The sequence below is a fragment of the Prenolepis imparis genome, unplaced genomic scaffold (genome assembly GCF_030444845.1).
Source record: "Prenolepis imparis isolate NDT839.2.m4 unplaced genomic scaffold, iyPreImpa1.0 SCAF_2, whole genome shotgun sequence".
NCBI lineage: Eukaryota > Metazoa > Arthropoda > Insecta > Hymenoptera > Formicidae > Prenolepis > Prenolepis imparis.
In genome coordinates, this window is record NW_028141160.1 from 9,571,986 (window position 1) to 9,589,301 (window position 17,316).

The 17,316-nt window shown below is 38.8% G+C and overlaps 1 protein-coding gene and 1 long non-coding RNA gene across 2 annotated transcripts in view; one reads left to right on the forward strand and one right to left on the reverse strand.

The window, feature by feature from the left end:
• Window positions 1-17,316, forward strand: part of Ddr (discoidin domain-containing receptor 2) — a 185,017-nt gene that overhangs the window by 126,539 nt on the left and 41,162 nt on the right. The window contains exons 7-9 of the mRNA XM_083058613.1: window positions 688-919; window positions 13,459-13,606; window positions 16,144-16,323. Of these exons, the coding sequence (XP_082914739.1) occupies window positions 688-919; window positions 13,459-13,606; window positions 16,144-16,323 (560 nt within the window). The remainder of the gene's footprint in view (window positions 1-687; window positions 920-13,458; window positions 13,607-16,143; window positions 16,324-17,316) is intronic.
• The window catches only part of LOC145948981 (uncharacterized), a 68,109-nt gene continuing 63,298 nt past the window's right edge, over window positions 12,506-17,316 (reverse strand). Inside the window, exon 5 of the long non-coding RNA XR_014427519.1 lies at window positions 12,506-12,552. This is a non-coding gene — a long non-coding RNA (uncharacterized LOC145948981). The remainder of the gene's footprint in view (window positions 12,553-17,316) is intronic.

Consider the following 17,316-nt stretch of genomic DNA (forward strand, 5'->3'; position numbering starts at 1 on the left):
TTAAATCACAAACGTCTGCGATTGAAGACATAAATAGCTGTAGGGAAAAGACGGATCATGATTATATCTTTTCTATTATAACAATATTTTATTTTTTTTTTAATTTATACTTAAGTTCTTTAGAATCACGATTTTTCTTTCTAGAATCTACTAATCACTACTCTCTGTTCTCCCCTTTGCGTGAGAGACTTCAAGAGTCCTGAAAAAATTACTTCCATTTTCCTCTGTCCACAAGAAGCTGCTATCGCGATAAAAGCTTCGCTGCAAAATAAGTTATTCATAATCAATACCGCGCGAGCCTCGAGGCAGAGAGTGTGCTCAGATTCAAAGATCGTCCATAAATCGATCGCCCCGTCATTAATTTACACACAGGGGCGGCCGTTGATCTTGAAAGGAAACCAGGCCGGGGAAACTCATTAATTATATCAGCTACATAATAAATCCGTGATAATCAAGATATATACATCTTCTCTGCTTGGATATAATTTTTATTGCCTCCTTTTTTGCCGATGACGGCCGTCGTGACTTGCGCGACTAGAAAAGCATAACGTGCCTGTGCGTTTGTCACGCGAATGTCGCGTTCGCTATATACGTGTATACATTCCTCATCGCGTGTCTTCACGCGACGTACCTCTCTCTCAAGAGCGCCCGTAATAACTCGTGGCATATTATTCTTCGATTTTGCAGGCTACGACAAGACAAGGGCGGCGGCGCGTGGTGCCCGAAATATATGGTAACGAAGGAAGGCAAGGAATACCTCGAGGTGAATTTGCACACTCCGCGTTTACTGACGTCCGCCAGAACGCAGGGCAGATTCGGCAATGGTCACGGGGTCGAGTACACGGAGGAGTACTTTGTCGAGTATTGGCGGCCGGGGTTCAACAAGTGGGTGCGATGGAGGAATCGACGTGGCATAGAGGTAGGTACCATCTGGTTACCTCATCGATCGAATCGCGCCCGAGATTTCTTTCCTGGGAGCCGTAACCCGGAATTGACTGCACATCTGTAGATATTAGGTGATTCCTTGAATTTCTCTATCGGTGACTACACGCGAATACCTAAGTCTATTTAAAGTATACATACTTTTTCCTAATAATGGATTTTTACTGAATGAAACAAATTATTTACGATTTTTAAAATATTTTTTAATCATATACGACGCGAATATGTATTTCGATTATTTTCAATATAAAAATCTCCGAAGAAGAGTCGCGCTCTCTCTTCCATTTTCATTTTTGCGTAACAATAATTGCATATCCATTTTTCTCGCTCAGATATGATATCGCAGTATATTTCAGCGTGTGACACTATAAAAAAATCTTTAGACTTTTCAATTGAATTTTATTTTAAGTGCTGCGCCGAAATTCGATTCTTTTTCGACGCGTGAATTTCACGCAAGCGTTATGCGGCGGGAATTGAAGATGAAATATTGGAAAATCGCAAAACGAAATTTATTTTCTGCCAATAAATCTCATCATTTCATGTCACATTGTGAAGATGGATTGCACGATATAGCAGTTTAATATAAATGCAGCCTATATGGCGCGCTGTACTAATCTTATATCTATATAATACTACTATGTTAATCTTTTGTTCGCTATCGCGAATGTATGTTCGCTCTTTTAGGTATTATATGGAATATATCTTCCGACCCTCTTCTATTTATAATTATTATATAGCTAGATATTAATGTCCTTATTTCACTTTATATATATATATATATATATATATATATACACACTACATATATGTCGAGGGGAAATTAGCAGACTCCGTACGAAACGGCTCGATTTCCTGGATTTAACTCAAGTTCCCTCTCCTGGCTTATTCAACACAGTTACAAATTGATAAAGCTAGTGCCGTCTGCTTTTAATCCGATATACTAGGATGAAACGATTTCGTTTATATTTCATCCGCAAATGCGTTAGAATCATTTCGTCGCGTTTTTATAAAGTTTTAATATGACTGATTATAAAACGCGCACACAATTTTACAGTTTTCTTGAATACATAGAATTTGTGTATTTAAAGATTTTTATTTGTCTACCAATTCTATAGATGTATGTACACGTCGCCGATATAGAATGACGATTTTAGCTTTGTAAAATAAAAGCACGATTCAATTTTATTCTTTTCTATTCTTTTCAGCGAGAATATTTATTAGAAATGCGATTATATATATTTCGACAAACTTTTTTTTTTAAGTGCCCTATGTAATTCCGCGTTCTCGAAATTTATGGAGATTATTTCGGATATTTTTTCCTTTATGGAGATATTTATTCTCTACGTTACTTGATACAATACAATATAATATCATAATAATTTAATCGAATAAGCATAATCTTTTAGAGATTAGAAATCTCTATAATGTTTTAATTTCTCTATAAGCATAATAATAAATGAGAAAGCTTTATAAAAAAATTGCTCGTTATTTTTCTTACAGTACCTATTTGCCCACACTGTGTATGCATTATTATCTTTGTTATCTCAGGTTTTACAGTTTTATAGTAAAGTATTATGCTATGCCAAATGTACATTTTAATATAGTTCCGGAATATTTTTTTTATTATCGACTTTTGTGTGCGTTTCTCATATCTAGAAAACGCCGTGTACAATACGAATATTATATAAATGAGAACCTCTGTTCCGGTTGAACGGCCATTATGGATGCGACGTGTTAATTAACATCTCTTTAGCATGATAATCCGTACGCGATATCCATTAGCCCGTCAAAATACATCACGGCAGTTAAACGATTTGCTCGCGGCGACGAAACTAAGCAGAGATGTTTCTATAGACGTCTTAAATTTATGTTAAATAAGTGTCGTTTGAGTGAAGCAGTTTTGATTTCGTTCGAAAGTAATATTTATTATTAAAAAAAACTTTGAAGACAATTATCAATGTAGATCATACAAGCTGCAATTATTCTCTATGCTCATTATGACATATAAATAAAGCTAATCGAATTATAAGAGGTAAGTGTACAATAATTATAATATATTCTAATATCTTTCTAAGGTTTTGCGTAAATTTTTGTGACAAAGTAATTCATGAATAGTTCAAAAACGTCGAAGAGATTTCACACTAAAATCGATCAAACAGCATAACTGAAAACGATAAATCGGTAGTTAATGCTATTCCATCGGACATCGAGTGCTGCTACAGCTATTATCCTACGAGCCATAAGCTACCATTGGCAAATGGAATTTTAATGGATGCACAATAAAGCGAGTGCATTTATTTCGCTCACCGAAACCGTGCAGTAAGTCATAATCAATCGTATAACGAGGGCGGTTCATTTTTCAAATATTATCCGTAGATGCGTGTACGTTCTCACCTCTTTCTCTTTCTTTCTGTGCTCACTATTACATTTTTATTCCATTATGCGCAGAGAATGCACGCGGAAAAAACCTATTAATAATATAACGTGAGATCAATGAGATTCGTGAGAAAATGCATTGCCGTATCACGTTTTCAGCAGCCTGAAATAAAACCCGTTCTCTTCCTCTCTATCGGCGCTTTCTTTCTTCTTTTTTTTTTCTGGTTAATCGAAAATCTCATTTCCAACCTTGTGTGTTGATTTCCCGATTCGTGATTCTTTCATTCATGAATATTCTCCATTTGCTCTCTTTCAGTAATCATCTTCTTGAGTTCTCGCGCGCGCTTCATCATCCGGCACTCCATTTTTCCGTTGAACATTATTCAACGTCGCGACATGATATTACCGCGTATAAGTGTTAAAATTCACTCGCCCACGCGAATTTATCGCGCCCCATCGCAAATTGCCGGTCGTAATAGAAAAAAGATTACTTAAAAAGCGCGCGGCGGGGATTTTTCAGTATTTACTCCGGCATCCGCAATATATTTCCTTCAAGAACTAATTTCGCTCGCTCGAGAGAGAAAGAGAGAGGCAACGGCTACGCGAGAGACTTATTACCTAGCTACCTTACGGGGGTCTCCCGATAAATAGAAAATCAAGAATCTCATCGGTAACGAACTTACTTCGATAGACTATCATAACTCACCTCCGGCTGGTACTCGTCGGAGGGTCGTCGTCTAGCCCCGCAGGAAAAGCTCCGTGACGCGGAAGTAATTTTCAACTCCGAACCGTGTCCTATCGTGGATAGCGGGGGCCTCGTTATTCGACCCCGCTGTCATCACAAGGGCTCTGATATTCGCCACGGTTATCTCTCACCACTCTTTCCCTTCTCTTTCTATTTCTCTCCCTATATCTATATCTATCTATCTTTCCCATCTAGGCTCTCACTCATGCACATCGTGGCACGTATATACACGGTTCAACGTACACACTTTTCGCTCTCCCTCCAGGGCTTCGTACCAGACGTTCTTCCCATTTTCACGCAGATTTGCTCAAAGCGCGAGAGCAAGCCGGATCCGGTGGCGGAGGAGAGACAGAACGCCCGGAAGGAAAGAGTATAGGCGAACACGAACGTTTACCCTGCAGCCTCAATCTGGGCGGCATGTGATCTTTGTGCATACGCTCTTTCCTTTTGCTCCTTGCACTTTGAATACGAGCGGAGAGAACGAACAGCGTGAGACTAGAATGAAGAAACGAGAAGGGATGAGTGCAAGAGGAGTTGAGGGAGGAAGAGAGAGAGAGAGAGAGAAAAGAAAAGAGAGAGAAAGAAAGAGAGGAAGAGCGACTGCGTTATCGCGCCCCGTTGTACGTGACCCGAGCTCTCTGCAAGCATTTTTCCACGGGAAACGTGGTCGCCGTTCCTTGCCGTCTCGCACGAAACGAATAACGCGAGTGCACCGAAAGAGGGTTTTCCGGTATCCGATCAAACACTTGCTCGTTTTGTTACGGCGCCAGGATGAAGGGCAGGGGTAATGCGGAAGGGATGCGCGTGACAATTAGGGTCGTCAACGAGCGAAGAGAGAGTCACATACGCTCCGCCGCGAGAAAAGTGAATAATGGCGTACCGGTGTAATGGAAGATACGCGTGACTGATTTTACCTTCGCGTTGTACGAGACGTATTCTCGCAAAAATTAAAAAAAATAAAAAATAAAAAAAAGGGCGCGTCTGGAGAAATACTACGTAATTAACCGTATTCGTACGATCGTGCGAACGTATAACGCGCGATAAACACGATGAATGCTCAACGGAAAGTCCGACGCATACAAGGGAGTTACATATATACGTATTTTTACGGCGGACCAACGAACCGGTTACATTTTTACACCGGAAAAAATGGGCGACGGTCACCGGCTGCGACGTTACTCCAATAACGGAACAAAAATATAGAGCGTGTGTGGTCGTCCGGGTTGAGAGAGGGAGATTATGACTCGCTTCTTATGAGGTGCACGCGAATTAAGCCGGACAGGCCGGGCTCATCTAAATTCACGAAACGGCGGAGAGTAGCCGGATCCCGGGCTTGCTAGATGCAACCTGATGGAAACGGAGCGGAATACAGCCAGCTAGCCAGCTAGCGCCTCTCCCTTTTACGTACGGACGGCCGTTGTCGTGCCTGCGGCGGGACAATTGCCAACGGTGGACGTGTTTCATTAACGCCGACACACCGGCGCGGACGGGAGCTTTGTGAGCGAGGCACACACCCACGGTAACTCGTATATACGTCTTTCCTGTAATACGAGCAGTCCTCGCTCTCTCTGCGGCTCTTGAACATACCTACCTGTCGCGGCCCGGCTAAATGAATTTGTTTATTCTTTCACGCTAGAATTGTATTTTTTTTTTGCTCGCACTTTTCGTACCTCTTTCGTATCGTCCGAGTTAGTTTTTTTTTACGACGATCGATTATGAGATCGGAAAAAATGTCGTTTATGCTTGTAAATCCTAATTAGCTTCGAAATTAATTGAAATTTAAATTTTTCAATATTTAGAGATATAGAGACGTGAAGAGATGTAGAGACAATATCAATTTTTTTTCTATTGTTGAAGTCGACTATCTCGAGAACTAATTTTCACGTGAGAAAGCTCTGTGTTCTACACATTTCCTCCTTATTTCTACACGAGAAGAATTACACTTCTTTTTCCATTGTACCACGAATTACGCCACGCTTTGTATACTCGGTATCCTGCGGATTCCGCTGCAAATTGATGACGCATATGAGAAACAAGACTCGGCTAGTTTCTCTCGACGATAATATTCCCGGAAATGCACTATGATAAATCTTATACACATGTGAATTATTACAAAAGTAGCAGAATTCCACGCGTTATGCGAATGTGTCTCTGTATTATATATATAAGCCCAAGTAGCTTTCGAAAAACATATGCGCCTAAGATTATATCATAGAAGACTACTACTATTAGTTTTAACTCTTACGATATATACAATATCATAAATTCTTGTAAGATTATAAAATGCAGTCACATTCCAGACATTAATTTAATAAGAATCAATGAAGAAAGAAAATGCTATAATACTCTCTTGAATCTATCGTCAATCTTTGCTCAATCTTGTAGCCGATTTCTTGAGCAATTCGAGATGCGAGATATTCAAGAGCGAACTAAGGCGCGAAAAATGTTTCTCCATTTCTCTTAGTCAGGCGTGTTGGATGATGGCACACGCTCCGACGTAATCGACAAGTACTCGCTACTGTTTGACTTGGTGACAGTTCGCTTAAGTCCACAGGTATCGACGGTAATTTCCATCGAAATTTCAATCTCGTTTATCCGCAAAGTAACTTTCCCGAACGACCGGTTCGTTGCAGTCGCTGCTAACTCTCCCTTCCTATCCTATCGGTCGTGTACGCCGCCCTTCTGGCCCTTCTCATCCCCCTCGCGTTCATCGCACGGTCGGCCAAAGCGGCGGCGTCACGACGTATCGAATTTTAATCAATCACCGATAGGGACAGCCAATTCCAGAGCCAATTAACATATTCATTCCACGGCACCCGGCGCTCTTTTTTTCACCGATTTCAGCGAAATTCAAATTGCAATATGGCGAGCACCATTACGAGATACTCGTCGGCACACGGTGGTGGTGATTACGTAGCCGTCATTAACGTAGGCGTTCGCGTGCGATAATATTGCTGAGATGTACGGTATTAAAAAAATAAAGGTAACGAGAAACGGAGCTGAGAGCCGCCCCCTCATTATGTAGCCACTGGCTAAACCAAGTTGACGCAGCGAATTTTGATATCGCTACGTTATTACGTTGAGATTTTTACAGAGAAAAATGTCAGCGAAACAAGCCGAGCGGAGATTTTGCAAACAATACCTTGCTTAATAAATTTTAAGGCGAAAGTTACACAACTCGCGTGGTTGTGCGACTACATAATCAGTTTTACTGAGGTTTCATCGGAGGATAGCGATTTTAAAAAGAGAGAGAGAGAGAGAAAAAGAAAGAAAGAAAGAAAGAGAACAATCGTGTAATTTATCATTTGATCTTTTACGTGTAACGTTTGAAAATTCAAACTTCAGTAACTCTATCTAGAAACGAAAAATTCGCGTTGTCAGTAACGATGGTCCGCTTCTAGTCAGACAAGTCAAGAGGAAAAGCCAGTTCAATATCAAGCGAACCGGGACAGCTACCGTTCCATTTCTCCGTTGGATTTACGGCACGTTTGAAAAATCAACTACATTCCACGAACTGAAAGAAAATACTATTTGCTTGCTTCAGTCCGATGAGGAATTAGAAGGAACAACAAATTTCTACATATATCAAGCTTACGCGCTCGTACACATGCATATACAAATGTATATACAATATATTCCCTTATTTCTTTTTTCATGGAAATTCAATAATCGATGGAAGCCGTAGATGGAAGGTCGCCGTAAAATTGCTCTTAATCCGCGCGAAGGTATGGCATAAATATGTGCAGATAAAATATCTCTACACTCATGGGCATTATTCTCTCTACTATGTAGACATGTGCACGGTTGGTTCTACTGGTATCGATGGATTATGGATTATCAGTACGGTACACGGACACCCTATTAGCGGATTACCGCACGAATCGATGATGATTTTCCACGATTATATTCCGCGCTTTCTCTCTCCTCTTTCTTTATACGTCGCTGGCCCCTTTTCTTCGTCTCTCGTTTTACTAGCCTCGTTTGAAATCCGGTCTTGATAGAAGTGCGCTTCAATCCGGGTGAGAGCACTCGGACCGGTGTGCACGAGGAAACGGGAGGGTTAAATTTCCTTCTGCTTACTCCTCCCGAGTTTGTTTACCCTGGTTTTATACGAAGCACTTGCTTATACAAGAGAGAGTAGTCTACAATCATCTTTCCAGCCTTTGTCTCCTCATGAACGCACATTTCATACATAATCCCCAGGTTTCTTAAACGTTGTAACGATCTATGCAAATTTTACATTTAACATATGTTGTAATACTATTAATAATCATTTGCCTTCTGCTAATTTGTTATTTTGACAATGAAGTCGAAATAATATTCTTATCAAAGAAAGACAGACTTTGCTTATTAATCGAGGCAAAGAAAAATTCCTTCCTTTTTACGGATTAAGGACGTTACAATTAAATACATCTTCATTAGCGGAGTATTATAAAATTTGATGTCGACCGCAGATAATTTAGAAGAATTAAGCAGATAATTTAGAAGAAGCGTCATCGCAATTACACAAATCGCGATAATTTTAAGTTTAAATAACGCACGAGTCATTGCGGCGAAGCGCGAAAGTTTAGTCTGTCAAATAAAAATATATATTATTTGTCTCATTAAGTAACTTAATTACGTAGGATGTAAAAAACAAAGTTATTGAACTTTCGGAGAATCTGAAGCGGATAAACTGCGAAATGCGCAGAGAACGGTAGCGATCTTCGACGAAGCGAGGCATAAGACTTTAGTGCGCAAAGGGCATTAAGAGCATTAAAATGAAACAATCTTCATTAAGGGAATGCGGTAAGCTTGATTTCGGCCGCAAACAGATTAGAACCGGGGGTCCTTTCCACGAGGGCGCCCCAGGGAAGTAATTGCCTACACGCCGGGCGAGCGGAAATGGGACACGCCGCGTAAGCTCGTTCCGCTTTTTCGCCTTCGTAAGACGATCCACCTGCCCGAGTTAGCTACTTTCGACCTCTTGATTTCGGCGAGCTAATAAAAGCTCTATCGAGTCGGTGTATCAGTCATTTTAATGTTAATTTCGTGCCAATTTTGAATTATTCGTAATATTAAGTCACGTTTCATTTAGATGGACGATGAAGATTTTATCGCCGTGTAATATTATATTTTTCGGGTTATTTCAGATAGTATAATCTTCCCTTCTCGTTCCTTCCATTTTACAAGAGCTGTTTATTTGAGATCGCTAAGGAAAAACAATTGCGATTCAAAATGATTATATAGCGCATGTTCAAAGAAAACCGCAAGAGTGGATGCTACGATTCTCGTTTACGTGGAAAATTATGGTTTTAAAAGATTGTTGGTCGCAAAGCTGATACGTCTACAATTGTTTTAAAGTACACGGCAGCGAATGCGATCGCGTATATATATATATATATATATATATATATATATATATATATTGCGTATATATATATATATATATATATTAAAACGACGCAATCTTAAGCGACTTGAAGCGAGAGCTGGCTATAAAAGCGCAAGTGTATAACATAAACTTTCGCGCGTTGTCTTATACCGAAATACATTCGATCGACCCACTGACCTCAGATTCTCTCCTGAGGACTATTTTTTTTGCGCTTCCACAGTGGAAAGAGAGATCTCGGAATAAGGTATGAGCCTTTTTATTATCGAGACAAAACGAGGTCGGTCGTTCTGTGATAGTATAAGCAATATTGACGATTAATTGCATAAATTTCAGAAAATATCCAAATGTCTGTCGATATTCGCGTCTCCAATATCACATTAATTTTAACGGCGGGATTTATTAAAATTGAAAATTTACCCGCGGAATTTAATACACATATACGTATAATTATATAAAATTTTCGTCTAAAATAGCATGAAATTTTCTACAACATTTGCTGATATTTTTCTAGGTATCGCTTTATAATCGCTTTATTTATGTATTACGTATGAGTACTTTTAAGGTTTTAAAAAATAATTGTCGTGACATCGTAAAATTTTATCTTCAATTTTATTTAATAGTTACCGATGTGAAAAAGGATCATAACATAGTTATTAAAAATGTATTTTGATATGGGCAGCGATATTTGCTCGCGAAAAACACGAAAATTATTTTCAACGATAAACTGTAAATAACGAAAGCCAACAGTATAATTTTTGACCCGATCAATATCATGCATACAAGCTAAGACACGTTTTAATATATTAATCCAGAATTATTAAATATAAATCAAGTCTTTTATATGTCGAATTTTAGACATACATATATTATCTACATATCACATCAGTTATATCTTATGCAAAACAGACATGTTATTAAAAGGGATTTTACTGAGATGTAAGGTTTATAATCAGGATTGTTCTCAGTTCTCAGTGATGAATTATGGATTCAGGAGGATTCTACTTACCTTCTAGCATAGACATCAATTTTATGCGTCGGTGAGACGATATCGTAGGACCCCGTTGGCGGTCCTTATATATAGGTGTATTAATTATTCCTATCGCGTAGACCCCGGCTCTGGCTTGTATTCCAGCACGTTGCAGTTGCAGTTGTAATGCATCCGCGGTCGGTCGTTTCGAGACGGCCGATATAGCTTTGCTCCGCCGCTTGCGTTCAAGGGGCACGTTCCATTTGCGCACAGTTTACAACTTCATGAGCCGTTTACAGCTGCAGCAGTGGACCTTCTGCATCTTCTACACAGCTAAGCGACTTAACTGACGTTAATTGTTGTGACATGTAACAATCGTATTTGTACAAATTCGGATTGTCGTATGAGCTGTCATCTTGTCTCCTGATTAATTCAAATTTTATATTTGACTTGGCTTTAATCGTGCTTTTTATGCTCTTATTTAAAAAAAGAAAATGTACTTTACTCGCGTCAATAAGAGATGAGACGTCTGTCGACCAACGGAATACATCCAGCATCGAAATATTCTCGCTCGCTGTAATCATGAAATTCCAAAACGGCACTCTACTAACCGCACCGTTCTGAATTTCGACCACCACCTCTGCGGCTGTTGGGACATCAGATACTGCGCTTTATATGATTAACGCGAAATAACAGATTTCTGGTTAGAAATTCTAATCACGGCACCGCCAGTAACACAAATCAAAGCAAAGGGCAATGGTCACTGATATCCAACTCGGGCCATGGTCCGTTTCTGTGTATAGAGCATATTAGCGTTTGTGTCATATCTACTCTCCGCTTGTGCACGGTGTTTAGACCGCACTTGGTTTCCGGTATGAGAGGGAGAGAGAGAGATAGTAGCCTAATATCGCGCGAATATTCATATTTCAACGCGGATTCGCTGCTCTCGGGATGACGACGGTCAGCGTGTTTGGACGATCCAACATGTCATGTATCACTCTCTACATGATTCTATAATCTGCACGATGATACAGATTACTTCGTTCTAACGCGAATAACAATTAAGCAACATACTAGGGTAGGATATTGATTGCGAAGTATATCAGTAAAGTGAAATTATCATTTAGCATATTAGAACTTTTTAAAAGAATTATTTGTTAATCATCTTTGATTTAACGATTTTCGATAATGATAACAAATCAAGAAATATTTAGAATTCCTTTAAAATAAATATAGAAAAGAAGAGTCTTCTTTCAAGAAGATTCTTATTAAGGGATATATAAAAAAAACTTTATATATTTTATACTTATACATAAAGTACAATTAATTGTTATGAAAGGATCAGAAAAGTAAATCAAAAAGACAAAGTGTTAAAATACCATTAAGGATAAGAATAATAAAGTTGATAAATAGTTTTCTTAATAGATTACAGCGTGTGAAAGAGCACATGAAATTGAATATAAATGATCGTTGCTTGAGTTATCAAGCTCAATCTATTCCACGTATTTTGCAAGATACGATGATGAATATGAAAACAGATATATCAACCTGTCCTGTCCAGATCAGCTCTTAGTTCTTTTTAAAGAGGAAAGCTTTGTGCCATAATTGCATATCAATCTCTTTTTCTAACGCTGAAAAAGAGGAGAAAAGATTACACATGAATTTCTACGACAAACATTAATGATAAATATTATCTCTATGTGAATGTATTTTTTAACTCAGTATATTATTTAACAACAATCGTTAATCGTTGCGTATTATCAATGTTAAGACGCTAAGATAAGCCTATTATTACAGAATAAAATTCTCTATGACGCGAGATAAGAAGAGATATGAGAACCGCTAATCCTAATCCAAATGTCCAGAATGCAAAATAGAATAGGACACAAACGTAGCTATTGAATTGCACGTATATCGCCGCAGGCGCGAGCAGTATATAGGTAACATTATTACCTTTAGCATGTCTATCAGCATACATGGTACACATACATGTACATCGAATTTAAGGTCTTGTTTCTCAAACAATCTAATTGATTCTGCAAGCCTGATTTGCCTCGAATGCACATAGATGTATATTGGCATTTTATTGTTAATCCCTTATTTATTGTTGACCTCTTATTCGTCAATGGCGACAAGTTACGTGCGTTTCTAGAACGTGCGATCCGTGATAAATGCGACATATATCGATAAAAAAGAGAGAGGGAAAAGGGAGGAAAGAGCTGGACTGTTTTAGTCGAGATTTAATGCTTGCATTTACATTTAGAGGAGGTTCAGGGCAGACCATTGTTTACTAATCGGATCGGGAAAGTGGCGCGCTACCGGCCTGTGAGATTCGTTCTTAGTGCTGTAAACATGTTCCAATGACCGTTGGACAGTTTCCGTCCCCGATGGGGCTTAACGCAATCGTAACACACGTTCTTTATGCATCGCGAACAGTCGTATCGATAACATTCTTTAAAATTCGGGGTACTCGAGAGTTGAAGACATTCTGACATTTTTTAAACCGAAATTTTTTTAACATGAAATTTATTCAGATGACACTTTTAAAATAAAAATAATGCATAGATACATAATATCTGAAGAAAAAAACAATTCTGAAACAAAATCGATGCATTTGAAAATGTTACAGATATAGTGCGCGTAGTAACAGAATTGCTACAAACATGTTTCTTTTTTCAATACTAATTCTTTTTGAAAATTCTACGGTATCAAAAAATTTTTTATACTGAATAATAAAAAAAATGCAATAAAAAAAACAGGTTTTACATGGACACTATGAAATACGCGCTTGTTTTCCTGCTTTTTAACTAGAACAGAAATATCTGGATGTGACTAAAGTTAACTATTTTCATCGTATATTTCTGTTGTGTGATAACATAAAAGCCTCTTGTTTTATCAAAAATATATATAACGATGATACAAGTTGTTGAATTCAAATTGCAACTTTTCTCGGTAACACATTGTCATGTCACTTTATTGTAATCATTTTTTTAACGATAATATTTGCCTATCTTTACACTGAATTAATAATTGTGTTTTCTTTGTGTGTTACAGCTTTTGGTGGGCAATCACAATCCATATTCGGAAAAGGAACAGATCTTCGATCCAGCTATAATTGCAACAAAGATCCGTTTCATTCCTTACACTTCTCATATGCGCATAGTGTGTATGCGCGTAGAGCTCTATGGTTGTTCATGGACAGGTGAGTGAGATATATGAATGTATATCTTTTTCTTAACACCTTCTCCGATCACGAATTTATTTATATCTGCAAAATGACTTGTTACAAGTGGCAAAAGAATAAAGTCGGATCGACATTTCATTGCTTTTAATAATACAATGTATACATACAAGTATATAGGTATTTGAAAAAATATTTTAGAAAATAAAAAAAAATTTTTTATTAACATGTCTTGAAAAATGATGACATAAAGAGATATCTATTCAGGATTCAATCTCTCGCGCGTCGTTAGACAAGAATAGAATCTGTCAAAATTAAAGTAGCGTTGTTATGGCCCGCGTGCCAATCACGTGCTTGGCATATGCTCGTCATACCATTGTCAACACCTACGCAGCGTTTTTTATGTTGGAACTATCGCACCAAGCTCGCTAAAATTCTGTGCTGCCAGATCGCGGTCGATATTCGGCCTGTAAACAGTCCTTTTGATCGTGGTACGTTCTACATTGTTGAATCGCGGTCAATGCGCGAACCATAGGCAGTGTTTCGATCGCTCTGTGCTATATATTTAATAATTATGGTATATGGTATGTTTGACGCATATTGTGCAAATTAGCGCGAATTGGTGATGGCGTAATTAGCAAGTGTACCATCTTTGAATGACGTCTTGTGACTGTATAACAAGATATCCGTCCGCGCGAGCTATAATCAGTAGTACAACTCGAGTTTCGTCAGACATCGCATATCGCTCGCCTCGGGCACTTCGTTGTGCAATTTTATTAAGTGAAATATATTCTTGTGAACATGTTCGAAGTTTGAAATCATAAATAAGAGATGTTTGAAGAAGATAAGGATATAATTGAAATTTTTTATCAAATTAGAGAGGCATTACTCTGTTGCATCAAGAATTATCGTGACTAATAAATTTTACACTATGCACGAAGGGAGCTAATTATGTACGATCCCATCAGCAGCCATTGCCATTGTCATTGTCACGAAAACAAAGCTGGAAACAAGTCCCCGTGGAATTGTGCTTGCGTGTTATCATGCATTTTACATTTTACGTCGACTACATAGTCTACTACTTTCTCGGAATTTCTTGACGAGAGATTGCAGTCACTGCACAAACTCGACAGTAACTTAAATTTATATCTTAGTTTTGTGATTGTAAAATTTAAAAAAAATATACTAAAAAAGACATAGCATTTATTTTAAGTCGGTATTCGAGAGATACAACTTTACTCGTGACTTCAATCTTCACATTCATTGCTGTTTAGGAAATCTTTTTATCCATAAAATGGATAATAGGAAATATTTAATAATATTATTCTCGTAATATAATGTTGTTTAAATATGACAAGACACATAATATCGAAGCGCATTATTAATTAATTTACATTTTGCTCGTTGAGAGAGATTTTAGATTTGAATTTTGCGAATCGTCGACGTTTGCCGGCTGTGTGACGAGACGCCGATGTAACGCGTCAGTCTCTCGAATCTGCGATTAACTTAGATTTACGATCACCGTCGGCCGTGAGCCACAGCTGCGTCTACATTAATCCAACGTCGACGAACTACGCGGCATCCGCTAACTGTGCCATCTGCATAGCCCCGATCAGCGTTATATCGTTTAAACGCGCAATTACAGCAACTGCCAATAATATTGATTTGCTAAATAAATTATGACTTACGAATGGCATTAGCAAACGTTGGGACCATTAACGAGCAAGGAACGTAAGCATGCAGATGGTAAAGGGAAGATGTATAGAGGTGAAAAGATAGAGAGAGAAAATTACGCGTTCTACAATTAAATTATAATGAAATATTTGTCATTCTTGGCGAGATTTCTATCGTTATTATCGTCCATGATAATAAAAATACAATATGCTGCGAATATTTCGTCATTTGTAGTCTTATCGATGTGAAACGACTGCGCGAATTAAGAATCGACTTTTTACTCGCGCGATGCAATAATCAAAACGGACATTTTCTCCGCCATTCCCGGTAAATATTGCAACAAAATGTGAGAAAATCATATTTCCCCGCGCATATTTTACACTGAAATCTGCGAAAACAATTTACCGCCATCGGACAGAAAAATAGTCGATTTGACATAAACGGGATGACGAGATATTTCCCTTCCAAGTACGAAATTGTGCAACTTATTCGTGCTTATTGACGCCTGACAGTCTAGAAGCGCATTTGTTTCTGACGTTCGTTTCGTCGAATAAGTCGCTCGCTTCAGCGCGATTTTTAACGAAACTGTCGCGTAGCGAGAGAGATTCGACGTCCGATGAATTTTGTATCAAAGCACGCTCGAGTCCCAGCTAGCAACGCTTTAGATCGATCCTGTTCTCGATATAATCTTCATGACAAAATTAAAAACGTTGACCCTCGTTACTTTTTCTCGACGACACGCGTTTCACCCGTAACCGTCCGCAATCTTATCACTGATTGTGAGTACTGTCGAGAGAAAACGACCACGTAGCAACGCGATGATGCATAGTTCATGAGCTTATATATTTTTTACATTCGGCTTTTTCTTGTTCTCTTTCTTGCAGAGGGTATCGTCTCGTATTCCATGCCCCAAGGAATCAAGAGGGGCACCGAAGTTGACCTCTCCGACAGGACATACGACGGCCGCGAGGAAGGAGGTTACCTCTCCGGGGGACTTGGTCAACTGGTCGACGGGCAAAAGGGTCCCGACAACTTCAGATTGGACGTCAGCGGCAACGGAAAGGGTAAGAAGGTGCTTCGGGTGCTTCGTGCTGGAATGAGATTAGCGCCGGCGCTAGATCGTGTCTAGATTAGCGTGATAGAGCCGTCTCTTCGCGAGTCTATCCTGCTCGCCAACCGTCTAGTCTTCTTATTCCATCGGTATCTCACGCTACCCTTACTCGTTAACTTTCTTTCTTCCAACTAAATGGTGATCCGAAACCCTGCAACTCTCTTGTTACAATTTTGTCTAACGCCCCTTCACGAGCGATTACGCTCTTGTTTCAAGACGCTTTACACGCTTATCAATGTTGAGAAAGTAGCGTAATAAGCGCACGCGAAGTCTCTGTATATGTATTTTGTATTAACGTCAAAACACACTATATCAGGGTTTTTTGTATGTGTATGCGCGATGTTATATACGCATTCCCCTCTTCATAGTGTAGCACGTATAGTTTGAAATATGTGAACGCGCGACGAGAATTCTGTTAAAATATTTCGGATAACTTCCGCGATAGAACGGACATATCTCCGTTTTGGTTATTTAATGAATTTTCAATCTACGCGTTTTATTCGCTTGATTTCGCGCATCAAAAGCATATATGTTTCTTTGTTGATACGTTCCTTTCAATAAACGATTATGTTTGCTCCGATACATTTAATCAATTCGGAAAGCTTTTCCATTTAATAAAACAATGATTAATGAGCGCGACACATGAACCGGAAGTAACGCATTGTTCGATGCCAATATCAACTGTTCACCGACGAATCTTATTCACGAAGTCAAATGACCGTCGAAATTTAATTGAAAGGGACATGCGCTCATGTACGGAAACGGTTTTTCGATCGATTGATCAGGTAGAATATTCGACGCGGAGAGATGCGTTCGTTTCCGAGGCATGTATGCTAGAATGAAAATGAAATTTTCTGTCGGTCGACTTCAGATGTATATGTGTGTGTGTAGATGAGAAAGTGAGAGAGAAGGGTCAGTAGAATCCAGAAAAGCCAGGGGAGGGCTC